Source organism: Styela clava, chromosome 10, assembly GCF_964204865.1.
Source record: "Styela clava chromosome 10, kaStyClav1.hap1.2, whole genome shotgun sequence".
NCBI classification, from domain to species: Eukaryota; Metazoa; Chordata; class Ascidiacea; order Stolidobranchia; family Styelidae; genus Styela; species Styela clava.
Genome location: NC_135259.1, coordinates 8,927,673 through 8,940,126, shown reverse-complemented (window position 1 = coordinate 8,940,126; position 12,454 = coordinate 8,927,673). Strand labels below are relative to the sequence as shown.

The 12,454-nt window shown below is 35.3% G+C and overlaps 2 protein-coding genes across 3 annotated transcripts; both read right to left on the bottom strand.

Moving 5' to 3' along the window:
• LOC120337811 (uncharacterized) lies at positions 1–7,105 on the bottom strand. 2 transcript variants are annotated; one of them, XM_078117288.1, is made up of 11 exons: positions 6,883–7,105; positions 6,295–6,406; positions 5,727–5,927; positions 4,489–5,511; positions 4,251–4,408; positions 3,842–4,030; positions 3,136–3,389; positions 2,861–3,043; positions 2,363–2,578; positions 292–536; positions 1–151 (listed from the first exon to the last, which is right to left on the bottom strand). In XM_078117288.1, the coding sequence occupies exons 1-11, from the start codon at positions 6,952–6,954 to the stop codon at positions 81–83; spliced, it is 2,724 nt and encodes a 907-aa protein (XP_077973414.1). In that variant the 5' UTR covers positions 6,955–7,105; the 3' UTR covers positions 1–80. The 2 variants fall into 2 exon arrangements, with proteins under 2 accessions (XP_077973414.1, XP_039261636.2); XM_039405702.2 differs by lacking the exons at positions 1–151; positions 292–536 and adding an exon at positions 1,081–1,117.
• A 369-nt stretch (positions 7,106–7,474) lies between these two features.
• On the bottom strand, positions 7,475–10,747 carry LOC120338393 (uncharacterized). Its single transcript, XM_039406377.2, has 8 exons — positions 10,439–10,747; positions 10,041–10,087; positions 9,597–9,805; positions 9,292–9,431; positions 8,769–8,891; positions 8,457–8,553; positions 8,147–8,285; positions 7,475–7,790 (listed from the first exon to the last, which is right to left on the bottom strand). The coding sequence occupies exons 1-8, from the start codon at positions 10,644–10,646 to the stop codon at positions 7,680–7,682; spliced, it is 1,074 nt and encodes a 357-aa protein (XP_039262311.2). The 5' UTR covers positions 10,647–10,747; the 3' UTR covers positions 7,475–7,679.
• Between the last annotated feature and the right edge of the window lie 1,707 nt (positions 10,748–12,454).

Sequence of the window (12,454 nt, the reverse complement as noted above, 5' to 3'; positions counted from 1 at the left end):
TTTTCCAGTAGAATCCATAACAAAATACATGAAATATTGACTTTTATGACCACGTAGAACAAGCTTTTCAAATTTCTTCATTATATTGCTTGAGCCAAGTATTTTCTGAGATGTCTCAATAAAAGCGGGTGCTTATCATGATCAGGTTCACCTAAAGCAAAAATTATATCACATCAATTCAGAAAGTTTAATTTTTAAATTGTCTCCAGACACACACTAATTATAGTTATTGATTGTAGAATCTTGCTTGGAAAAACGTCACAAAAAGACATAAAAGAGAAAAACACTAACCATCAGATTCCAGGGTGTCGTACGCAAGAGGGACCATTGCAACCAATTGCACGTAGGGTAATCTTCCATCTTCTACACCACCTATGTGAAACCCATCGAGCTCTGCTTCAGTCCTTACAGGAGCAGCATAGATTTTGGTGACTATGCAACACACGATTGCAACAGCAATTGCCAACGTTGTGGAAGACATTTTGTTACGGGAAAGGTTTTCGAAAGAATTATTCTCCACATATTTCAGAACGGCTCTATATAAAGCAAATTTCGTGTTTATGTTACATCATACATTCCGCATGGATGTTCGCACATTGGATGAATCAGATGTCGAAATCAACACATCAAGTAACTTGGACGAATTACCTAATCATATAACGTACGAGAGTTAAGTCAACCTAGCTTCGTCTCGGCTGATATGGTATCTTTGCACTCCGCATATCAATGCGAATAATATTTAAGATGCTATATTTTCTACAAAGGCGACATTACTGGGATATTTCAATAAATCTTCCAAATAAAAATGATGTTATACCATTATCCTATACGCTTATCCGCCGCATTGGTCACAGATTTCCGGCAAATTTAATGACTGAACGCACACGGAAAGATTAACAATATCCTTTGGTACATCCTGGTACAACATACAAGACCAAAAATGTGATAGAATTCAGGTGTCTCAAACAACAAAAATACATTATTTCTGGTCAGTTGATACATCCCCAATATATCAGAAACCAGGAATGCAAAGTTGCAAGTAAGACTGTTCAGATAGTGTCGTAGCATCACGTACGCGATTTCACTCTTGAGATCCTATATTGATAACAAAACCGTTCTGTAATACACAAATTTACTGGTCCCAATTAAATTTGCATTTGTAGCAAGATTGTAGGTTGATTTGAAGCATTACACGGCGGGAACATGATGGCTGGATTTGGTGTCAAGTAATGTTAGCAGCTAATGTAGACTACTGAATACGGACTACCATGTATACACGTATCAAAAGCTTGCAACTTAATTCAATACAATGTGTATTTGTGAATGGAACATAAGTACATACAATTACACTTAAACAAATAATTGGATAACAGCCAAACTAAACCGATATTAGTCGGCTCGGCACAATTAATCAAAATGATCAATATATTTTCATTTGCTAAGAAATGTACCACGGTCAAGTGATAGGCGAATTAGGACCTCACATCAACCAATGGTGATTTCAGAAAGTTGATGTTATAGCGCCAGTGTTTTCCACGTAGAAGTCGCAACGTTCATTATATCTCTTCAACAAATTTCATACAATACAATAAATAAACAATAAAGTAAAGGAAACAAGATACAAAAATATAAATTTGAGTTATTGATATCGTTAAATTAAGACATTATCGTTTTTAACTTAAGACATTATCGTTATTAACCTCTTCGTTTCGTTCATTTTACTAATATTACTGAAAAATGAAGATAAAACCCCACAAGAACAGAACAAAAATTAATTGCTCTTCAATACAAAAAAGCACAGGCAGTAATAGTAATCTTCTAGACAACATTTACATTTTAGAAAATGTGAATTATGTAATCATAGTTTCAAAAAAACTAAGCCCTTTTCACCTTTCATACTCCAATATTTCAAGAAGGCGTTATATATGTAGCGGGTATAGGATCAAGAATCCATATATTCGTATGATAATTAAACCCCCGCATGAAGCAGTAAAAATAAGCATAAATTTGATAAAATAAGGGATAATTTAATAGGAACTATAACAATAGAGCTAAATAACACAATATGTTAAGTACTACATCAGTGATGCTAATCCATATCAATATTGTGTATTAACTCAGCATTGATTTGAGTTATACGTAGCATTACTGATGGAACGGATAGCTACGAAAGACCGCCCAGCAAAATGCTTGGGTCGAAAAACAGTGATCACACAATATTAGGAACACGTTGTCCAAATCACTCACTGGGCAGATGAGCACTTGATAGGACAACTTCTGCTCAGAAGAATGAAAATGCTCGTCATGCTAATCAGACTAAATTTGCCCATTAAAGCACGTATTCGTCTATTCAAATGTGTACCTTTTTACCACATTATCCAGAGTTTCTTGAATGTGTGCAATTTTGTCGTCACCCACTACGTCACGAAGAACACCAACACAAACACGAATGTCTCCTTCTTCAGTGAAATCTTCCTCGCTGATACCTCGTGAAAATAATTGGCTGCTATCATTGGCGGTTTTAGCAGATGTTCTTCGATGATAAAACTCTTGACTCCTCGCCAGGCCATCAATAAATCTCAAGAAAAAATGCACGATGGCATAACATCCAAAATAATTCTAAAATTTCTAATACCAACCTACCGGGAATACTTAGATTTGAATCAGCAATCGTTATTTAATTTTTCTGGAGAATTCGTATTCACTGTATAACTAACTATATGAATCGACTCCCACAAATATTCGTAACTACTCGAGGAATATAATGTATTACATATAATAACGTAAAAACCAACCGAACCGCTTTGATGTTACTGTGAATATACAGAGGATTAATATAATATAGAACAAACTTTTATACCTGGAATCAACCGAGTCAAGATATCTGTAAGGTCGTGGCCAAAATGTTGAAGATATTGCATCCTCAAGAATATTCTCCGCAATTGTCATAGCGGCCCTTGCCGCTATTGATGGTATGAATTGAGAAAAGTTGTAATCAGCTAGTCCATAGTCCAAGAGGCATCGTGAAATACAGAGCAACTTTCTGAAAAATGATATCATTACATCAACGATACAATTGGTGATATTAAAATGCAAACTCAGTGGACATAACTTATTAATATTACTCAAAATTACTTTAGGTAGCTCGGTGGTCGACTCTTGCAACGTTGGGCTTGCCAATCACCGAATGTCCCAATCTGCCGTCTGTCAGAGTTTTGCTCGTATCTCGATATGACGTAGTAATCCAAAAACGAGTGAGCGGTTGGAACATTCAGATCAAATTCTAGTATATCCAGTAGGTGACGCTCGAGCGAAAGAAGTTGCGTTTTTGAATACAGGTTACGACAAAGCATAAGGCAGGTGGTAACCGGTGGAATATCAACTTCTAGCTATAAAAATGAATTGAATGATTGTTAAACAAGACTAGCAAATTTACAAGTATCTTTTCATTTTGTCGATAACATGTTTGATAATTATATAACTAAATCAATACATAACTTATTAATTCTCACCGAACGTACCACGATTCGCAATAGAGCATCATGGCGGAATGTATATGCGTGAAATAGGAAATTGAACAAAGAAAGGACTGCGTAATTTGGATCTTATCTAATCCAAACGATGCGAAGCCCGGCAGCAGTTGAGAGGAGTAGGGATGAATATGATATGATAATATGGCGATCGCCTGCTCTGTAAAGTTCCGTAGTACTATATGGAATACGCAAATTTTAAAATTTCAAATCACCGTAAACATTGCTCTAACATTTTCCCTCCCGTGCAAAACAGTATTTAAGTTCAGATATTTTATAATGCACACTGTACAGAATAATCGTGAACTAACCTGTTTAGTGGCAACTAACAAGCTAGTAACTCCAAGCAACTGATAGTGACCACGATAAATTCTTTTCTGTCTTTCAGTATAGCGGTCAAGAATATTGATGGTCAAATGTAAACTCTGACCGTTGAACTTGTAATGGTGTGAAATTTTGGTGAGCCATTCGACAAGTATACTTCTCATACTGTGCTTTATCTATTGTAGACATAAAGGGGAAAAACAATAATAGAATGTAAATTATACAAGATACACTGGTGCATATATTTGCACAATGTCCAGATAAAATCCTCAAATAAGCTGAGGTAGATACAGCAGTAGCCACTCGGAAGAGAAATATAAAATTATAGATAAATATAAATGGGCAATGTAACACTGATCACGATTTAGAATGCTCGTTCAACAAATACGCACTCACATTTGGCTGTCCGCGAAGACAATGAGATGGATGCGACACCAATTCTTTTTCACACATGAAATTGTAATATTGAACCATATCTTCAGTATGAATAGGATGGAGTTGAAAGGGAAGTATCGTGTCTGGATCATGGAAAAGATCCAGAAAATCTTTTGTATCTGAAACACAGCGGGTTTTCTGTAAGCAAATGATAAAAAAATAAGGTGCGTGTAGGCATGCAAGTAAAAAAAAAATTTACCCTGATATTCCGGTGATCTGTAATATACGTTGTCATCTTCGACACCGTAGTCTTTTCCGGCTGTGGGGTGGTCGGCGTGGGCTCCGTGAACATGAGCATGAGTTAGAGAATTGTCGGAATTCAAAGGTAGATTAGCAATCTGTCCGAGGGGGTATCCAACGTTGCCATATTCCGCTTCTTGTCCTACAATTGGTGATGAGGCATAGTAAACTGTCGATTCCGTTGTGCAAGATGACGCACCTAGCGGAGAATCGTCACTTCCAGACAAGTATTGGGCGTATTCAAGGTTTGCGTCGGAGTCCGGTGGCGTTACAGCAAGCCCTTCGTTGCTACGGAAACGTTTTATGCAAGATTCACGTGAACGAAGAAGGTCGTCGTCATCGTCGCTGAAGGCGTTGGATGACCGTTTCACTGATCCATACTGATTTGCACAAATGCTCGATTCGGATCCAGATGTACAACTAGTACTGCTTTTGTCAGAAGAAAATTGGTTCTCGTGAAGCGATTCGCTGTGGCTAGAGTTTGTGTCATCAATGCTGTCGGGGCCAAAATGACGAACGCATTTTTCTCGGCAATACAAGAATTCCGTGCTTGAATCAGAATCATAGACGTCATCGTTTGGAGACTTGTTGTCGTCAGTTTCTTCTGGTGAATTGGAATAATTCGACACTCTTTCCTCGTCTTCATTATTATTTAATCGATCTTGATATTTTTGAAGAAGAGTCGCTTCAGATTGATGCTTTTTTCTAAAAACCATCGATTCTTGAACGACTTCATCCTGATCTGTACTGCTGTACGAATCTTCATAGAACGGGGCGTATCCAGAAGACCGGTTGGGGGATCGATTTGTCATTTTACAAACGATTGAGGATCGAGTATCCGGAGAATATTTTCTTGCATCGTCCAGAGATATTTCTTCATCATCTCCCTCTTCTCGACTAGAATCTGACGACTCATCAAGTGCATCTGCGAAACCGTTCGCATTTCTCGCCGCCCGGTTATTCTGCTCCAGCTGATTTGACCCTGCAAAATTATTGAACGACACTAGCCGATCACGACCGTTTTTAAAATGATATACGTGATATTTCGTAGAAATGAGAGGATTAGTCTGCGATATATATTTGTGTGGCTACACTTGTGAAAGTAGTCATATTTTCAAACGGGATTCTATTTACGCGAACTATTGTCATTGACTCTTTGTTCGCCAACTGAGCTAATACAGAGTAAATCGGACTCACGTGCAATTTTAACATTTATCGTGCCAGTCATCACCCTTCTTTCGTATGTACTCTCTTCGTCGAAATTTTCAACAAAGTTGGAAAATGAAGAAGAGCGATCGGCGAAGCTGAAGTCACATGCCAGTTTTGGATTCAGAACACCATTGCTAAGTCGTAAAGTTGATGTTGACACCGTCTCTGACGAAAAGGTTGTGTATTTTTCTGTGTACAGAAAAGGCTTTGCTCAAATAACGATGAAATGAGTTTAGTTTAGTTTTACATCAAGGACCACAAATATTCAGAAATGCGACATTTTCGACCATTATTTATTCCAATTCGGTTTAATTCATATCAAATGGTGTGTTATGACATCAACTATTTCCGAGTTTGAACAAAATATTTTGAGTGTCATAGAAGAGAGTACATTTGCTGTCACGTGGTATTCTATTTTGGTATGTATCCCTTTATAGTATATATTAATCTTGATGCTACAAAGTCGGATAAGGCGGTACAAAGCACTGCGTTGAGTGTATGGCTTCTGACAAATCAATTATGTATATTAGTTTATGCTGCAATCTTTATTACATACGATAAACGATATCCTCTTTATTGTTGAAGGTCGTCTCTAAAGAAGACTTCGATTCAAACAAAAGAATTTTTTCGGCGACATTTGAATACGAAGGATAAGTTGATGAGGACTTCTAAAAAAGGTCAGAGTCAAGTATAAATAGAGAATTCCCATTAGGTATAAAATAATATTGTTTGGTTAAGAACTGTTGGATTTCTATTCAAGATATAATTTGCTTCTATACATTGAGTTCTTTTTATTTTGACGTCGGGTTTGCTCTTTAGGGAGTTGATTCGTTCTTAATAGAACGATAATTGTTGTGACAGTTGGCAACCAATATTCGTGGATACTCCACTTGGCGTTGTCTCAGAGAGCAGGAATAATTTTTATCCATACTCCACAAACAAGATAAAATCAAAATTTTCGCGTTCGCTGGATTTTTACATGTTTTCAATTAAAGACCAAGATCTTCTAAAAATGAACTAATCATGAAATTTGACGTCTTTACCAGATAAATGAAAATACCTCACATTTCATTCAATAACAAAATGTTCTCTACTATCCTAAGCGTAAAGAAATATTCTAATAGGATACACGGTGATATCTTACCATTTCCAGCGTCGGGTGAGATGGGTGAACTCTTTTTATCTTCAAACTTATTCCGAATATTTCCGAACGCATCAATCAGATATCCCCCCTAATTCAAAACAATGCCTCAAATCCCACAATCGTTTTTTGGATACCTGCCCATTACCCAAACGACACGGAGTCCTGTGCCCACGCTGTTATAAATTTACTACCTCGAGAATTCTCTAATACAGTATGATGTTTACAAACAACTGTAACTAAATCTTATCGCCTGTGTTGGTTGTTTTATTGTGGCTCGATAAATTGGAATTATTACTTGATTACCTATTTTGTCACATGTCGTTTGTTAAGTACTACTGTTGATTAGGGGTGTTGAAATATATAAACTTTAATGTTTTCAATAGTATTTCAAATTTAGGGGGATTTTCTGATTCGCTCTCAATAATATCGTAGGCAGAAAAATGGAGTTCGGAGTAAAAGATTTCTTTTGGGAATCTAATATCATATGGAATTCTAGAGAACTTCATCAAAACCAATAGCTATCCACAATAATTTATTATTTAATAATGACATTGTGCCCGTATTATTGTATTTTCGAACAAATTGCCTTTCTCATTTTTTACATCTGGAGCAAATATGAAATATATAATTCTATGCCTGTACGTTATGATGTTTACCATGCTTAGAAATAAAATAAATAAAAACTCAATGATGCCGTTCTTCAGAAATTCAATTGGTATTTAACATATAATGTTCAATATTTGTAACTCTATATCGAATGAAATTCTAAATTATGAAAATTCGTGGTAGTTTTAGAATCAGTTGTTTTCACTCTTCATATCTTCCCAGCACATTCCTGGAGTGATGGTAATTGTGTCAACTGCAATGTCACCACGGAAGTCGGTTCCACGATGCATAATGAATTGCACCTGGAAATGATTCAAGAACTAAGGCATATCTATGAAATATCCGGGAAATTTTTTTCAGTCGTAATATTTGTCATATTATTTTGATTTCAGGTGATAAATTGTCGAAACATTAAACCAATACCGGCGACTAGAATTTTTGCATTTCAAGACACGTCTATGCAAAGTAGTTGAACTACTCTATGATTCATAATTTGGTTGAAGTCATCGCAGTTTTTCTATTTATCACATATTCATTGCAAAATCTTAAGTTTGTATTTTGAAAATACCACTCCGTAAAATGCAATTAAATCTCAAAATAGCTTTGTGCTATGATCACGATCGCGGAAAGAATTAAAATTGAACTGATGTGTTCATACCTGGGGATAGTCGGAGTCGCTCACAGTCTGCCATCCACTGATCCATGCATCTTCAGAGGAAGTACGCCTCCATGTCTCTTTACCATTGACACGAATTTCAAAGTAAACTCCTGGGCCACTCCACATATGACATTTTAATCTGTTTTAATATAAAAAATTTTACACACTTAAGCTCACGCTCTTGAAAAAAAAAATGAGAATGTCATACTGTGTCATCATTTATGGGCTAAAGAACTTGCATCTTTATCCCCAGACTCAAAAAGTTTGAACAAAATAAAAAATATTCTTTGAGAATATAAACGTAGTTTACCTTATGCAAAAGCATCCGCGTAATCCAGGAGGACTATTTAGAATAGCTACTTCTCCATTTGCCGCAGGAAAACTCGCTTCAGCATACACGTAGTTTACTGAAATGTAGATTTATTCATTACCATAACCAAACAGTCGTAAAAATCTACAGATGGAACTCAACGGAAAGTTATGGGCAAGTGGGAAACTTCAAACAATTAGGTGCAGACGGCGCTGCCTTCGGGGCCTATAACAAATAAAAACGTTTTGAATTCACATTACATTAGGACATTTTACAAAACAACATACCAAACACAATAAAATACGTTTGTACCTCCATCATGTGCAGCCGAAGGTCCTGTTTTCGGTGATGGAGTCGATCCACTCAGGCGCGTCCATCTCAATGCTGCGCTCGGATCATTCCACCACCCACCAAAATCAGTTTCGAATGATGTGTCTACATCAAGAACCATACAAATTATTTTTATCGTAAAATGATCCTATAATTTTTGCACAGTTGTAATATGATTGTAAAAAAAATAGTTTGCTTTGAAAGCACAAACGTTTGATCTGCCTCTTCTAAAATAACTATTCCACAAAAGGATGTGCTATCACAGTCGAGTATAGATCCTCATAAAAATGTTGCCTTATAAGAACTGACATAAATTTAAAATACATGCCAACCCGTGTTGGAAAGGAAAATGAGATTAAGAGATATGTCGTACTTGATGGACATATAATATAAAGTTAGTAAACTGTAACACCTAATTTGACGTCGCCGTATGATCAAACGCTAATGATGTTTTCCAATCATTTCTTGTATCATACACAAATAAATATATTATATACCAACGTACTCATCGATGTCATCAAAGTATAATCTTGCGCAAAGGCGGATCCGCAGGAAAGATCGAGTTCAATCGTCGGTCTTGGAACGCATTCAAGCTTTACTGATAAATCAGTTAAAATTTCCGTGTGTGATTTGACGACAGTTGCCCTGTATATATGTTGAAAATATGTTTTAGTGTTAATATGGAAGGAGGCAATATCAACCAGCTGTTGTTAATGACCCAAAACGGATCTCAGACAATAAGATTAGGAGTTATAAAACCACATTCGTGTTGTTTATTGAAAGCAATTTCAAAAAAATAAAATACATTACATCAAATCGTAGAAGGGTTTGCTGAAATCGCACGAGTTAGGAGCTTTCCAGACCAGCACATCTGCTTCAATCGGCATTGCGTGCTTAGTGTCGTTTGCTTCCGCAATTCCCGAATTAGGGATTCCGTCGCAACCAAATGTTCTGTATTTAGTTTGGTGCGATTCTCTCCAAACACCTTCAGTTTTTCCTTCGCCAGAGGTATGAACAACCTAAATCGAATATCATCAATTTGTTGATATTGAAGATCATTTTTGTACGGGCAATAAAAAAGGTTCGAATACTTAGCCCGATATATGATTCGGCTTTATATTATTGTAAATCTCAAAACTTTTTCCCTATATAGGGTAACATCATCTTGTGTTTATATGCATAAAATTATTCGTTAAATCAGAAAAACATGAGCAAAGTATAATATTTGACTGAATATAGCAAAGTATATCTCACCGACATTATGATTCCATTATAGAATTGGCTTTTCCCAAACACGCGAACTAAAATAAAGATTAATATAGAATTTTTTAAAAATATACATTCATGGAGTATCTGACTGAATCTCGGCTTACATGTGGCGATACGCACTATTGCAAAACAAAATTATTGTGTGGACGAACAAAGAAAAGGTGTTTTTCAATAGTGCAACAAATACCACTGATAAGAAACTCAGATGGCATTGTTTCAGCCATGTGCTATTTGCGAATAAACTGTTATGCATTGAAAAATTCTATTAGTGATGAAGTACGAGTATACCATAAAAAATCATATTAGAATAGCTTCTACCGCAAAATAAAATTTTTGAAAAACTTCAAAGAATAGAAAAAATATTGAAAAACTATTGAACCTACTATATAACTTTCCACCCGGATAAAAAGTCTTGGAATTCGGTACAACACGGAAATATTCTTTGTCGGCGATTTCCGTCATCTCGTCGTATATCTTGGGCCTCATTCTAGAGCAGGCCGTAACTTCATCTCCCCAATCATAGCAAATCGGGCCATCGATGGAATAAATCGTCGTCAAACAGAAAAAACAGAATACTGTGGAAGTGGACATGGTTGCGAAAACACTACAACAATAATATAAAGTTTCACCGGCAAACAAATCACAATAAACCAAAGATGCCAAAACATAGATAGTTGCAGAAATTTTTGAAATTTTTTGCTGTTTATGTAACTCATCTATCGGCGGTAGCATCTCAGCTGATCACTGCATAATATATAATCTGATGGGCATTTTTATATTTGGGACAAATAGATTATACGTAAGACATTCTTATTTACCATTGCTAAATTTTTCAATTCAAAATTCTATATCAGTCATTATGCAATCATCATCTTGGTGCTCTCATCTAACGTTTTTTATAAAACATTTTGAATAAAAATGAAACTGAAGTTTTTTTTTTTTATTTCCGAAACACTTTCATTTCTGACTCTAGTGAAATTAATGCATTATTTATATAGATAATATAAGTTTTATATATATTTATTGCGAAGTAAAGCTGTTTCTAAATTGATATTCATTTGATCTAAACGAGACTTAAGTATTGCAAGTCACTTTGCCTGCGGCCCCAAAGTGAAAACTTGAGTCACCCGCAATCTGAATATGAAGTTAAAATTTTGTGGAAACTGCAATGATATTTATAAAGTATGTCGTATACGACAAATAATTTGGGGTCCTCATGAAACACCCGAGTAATTTTATCTGTGTAACCATGAAGTTTTTCCATCTCACTCAAACGAACAAGAATTTCAAAATATCAAAAAAGCGATGCTCAAACATATGAGCACGAGTTTTAAAACGAAGTATTATCAAATCATATACACTATCGGTAATCTGACCACGAGATCTCTGAAATGCGAACCCGGAACCACGGCACGGTATTTCACACAAAAATTTAAAGTGAAAAACATGTTCCGTACTGCCCACGAAGTTTTTTCAGAGATATAGAAATAATAGCCTTTTAGCAACATCAACAATCTTTAATTACTTAAAATGTCAAAGCTATTGGTCCAGCAGAAGCAAAATTTTTTTTTTTTACAACCACGATAACAATAACATGAAGAATACTAACAACAACAGAACAACAACAATCTATAGGTCTACTTTGTGTCTGATCAGTAGTTTCATACGTGGGTAGCCATTCCAGCTAGCATGGGTATCACAATCTACCCATTTATTAAAACAATCATCAATCTTACGATAAATTTTCATATATGTCACCGTATAAACCGTATAAATCTACACTTTTTATTAATTCAAAAGTTTCAAAGTAAATGTAAGGAAATGTGGAAATGTAAAATATTAGTTGATTCAATGAAATACATTTGTTATTGTGCGTTTTTACTAAAATTCAAAACAACATGTATGGAATAGAGATTTCATTAAAAAAATTATTATATTTTTGTTTGGTTATTCACTTAAATCCACTAGTCGGTCTTTGCCTTTCGGAATTTTTGTTGAACTATTTTAAATGAAAAAAATATCAACCAATAATGAAACATAACACCATTTGTGACATCCTACTGAATTTTAGTAAGTATATTACTAGAAAAATGAAAAAGTAAGTATATTAGTACATTTGTTTATAATTGCGTTGTTTATAGTTGTCTGCTGTCAAATCAAATTTCATTGTAATTTTAATGTATGTCAACGCTCCTACAAACTAGTATTCACCTTAGGGCTATTAAATATCTCAAATATGCGTAACGAATAAACCGGTTTGACACTTTTAAATAAGATAACAAAAGATGTGTTTTGATGAGATTCTGAGCAAGCACTCAAATAAATGAAATATATACGATTTTGATTCTCTCATCCTCCCAAGGAATATTCTATTGAATATAGCTTTTTCCGTATTTTAT

Excerpts from the sequence above, each read along its gene's own strand:
- LOC120337811 (XM_078117288.1), bottom strand. The coding sequence starts at position 6,954 with ATGCGTTCGGAAATATTCGGAATAAGTTTGAAGATAAAAAGAGTTCAC. Across the intron at positions 5,512-5,726 it reads GATAAATGTTAAAATTGCAC|GGTCAAATCAGCTGGAGCAG; the intron begins GTGAGTCCGATT and ends ATAATTTTGCAG. Across the intron at positions 4,409-4,488 it reads CAGATCACCGGAATATCAGG|ATACAAAAGATTTTCTGGAT; the intron begins GTAAATTTTTTT and ends GCTGTGTTTCAG.
- LOC120338393 (XM_039406377.2), bottom strand. The coding sequence starts at position 10,646 with ATGTCCACTTCCACAGTATTCTGTTTTTTCTGTTTGACGACGATTTAT. Across the intron at positions 9,432-9,596 it reads AAACCCTTCTACGATTTGAT|GGCAACTGTCGTCAAATCAC; the intron begins GTAATGTATTTT and ends ACATATATACAG. Across the intron at positions 7,791-8,146 it reads GCGACTCCGACTATCCCCAG|GTGCAATTCATTATGCATCG; the intron begins GTATGAACACAT and ends AATCATTTCCAG.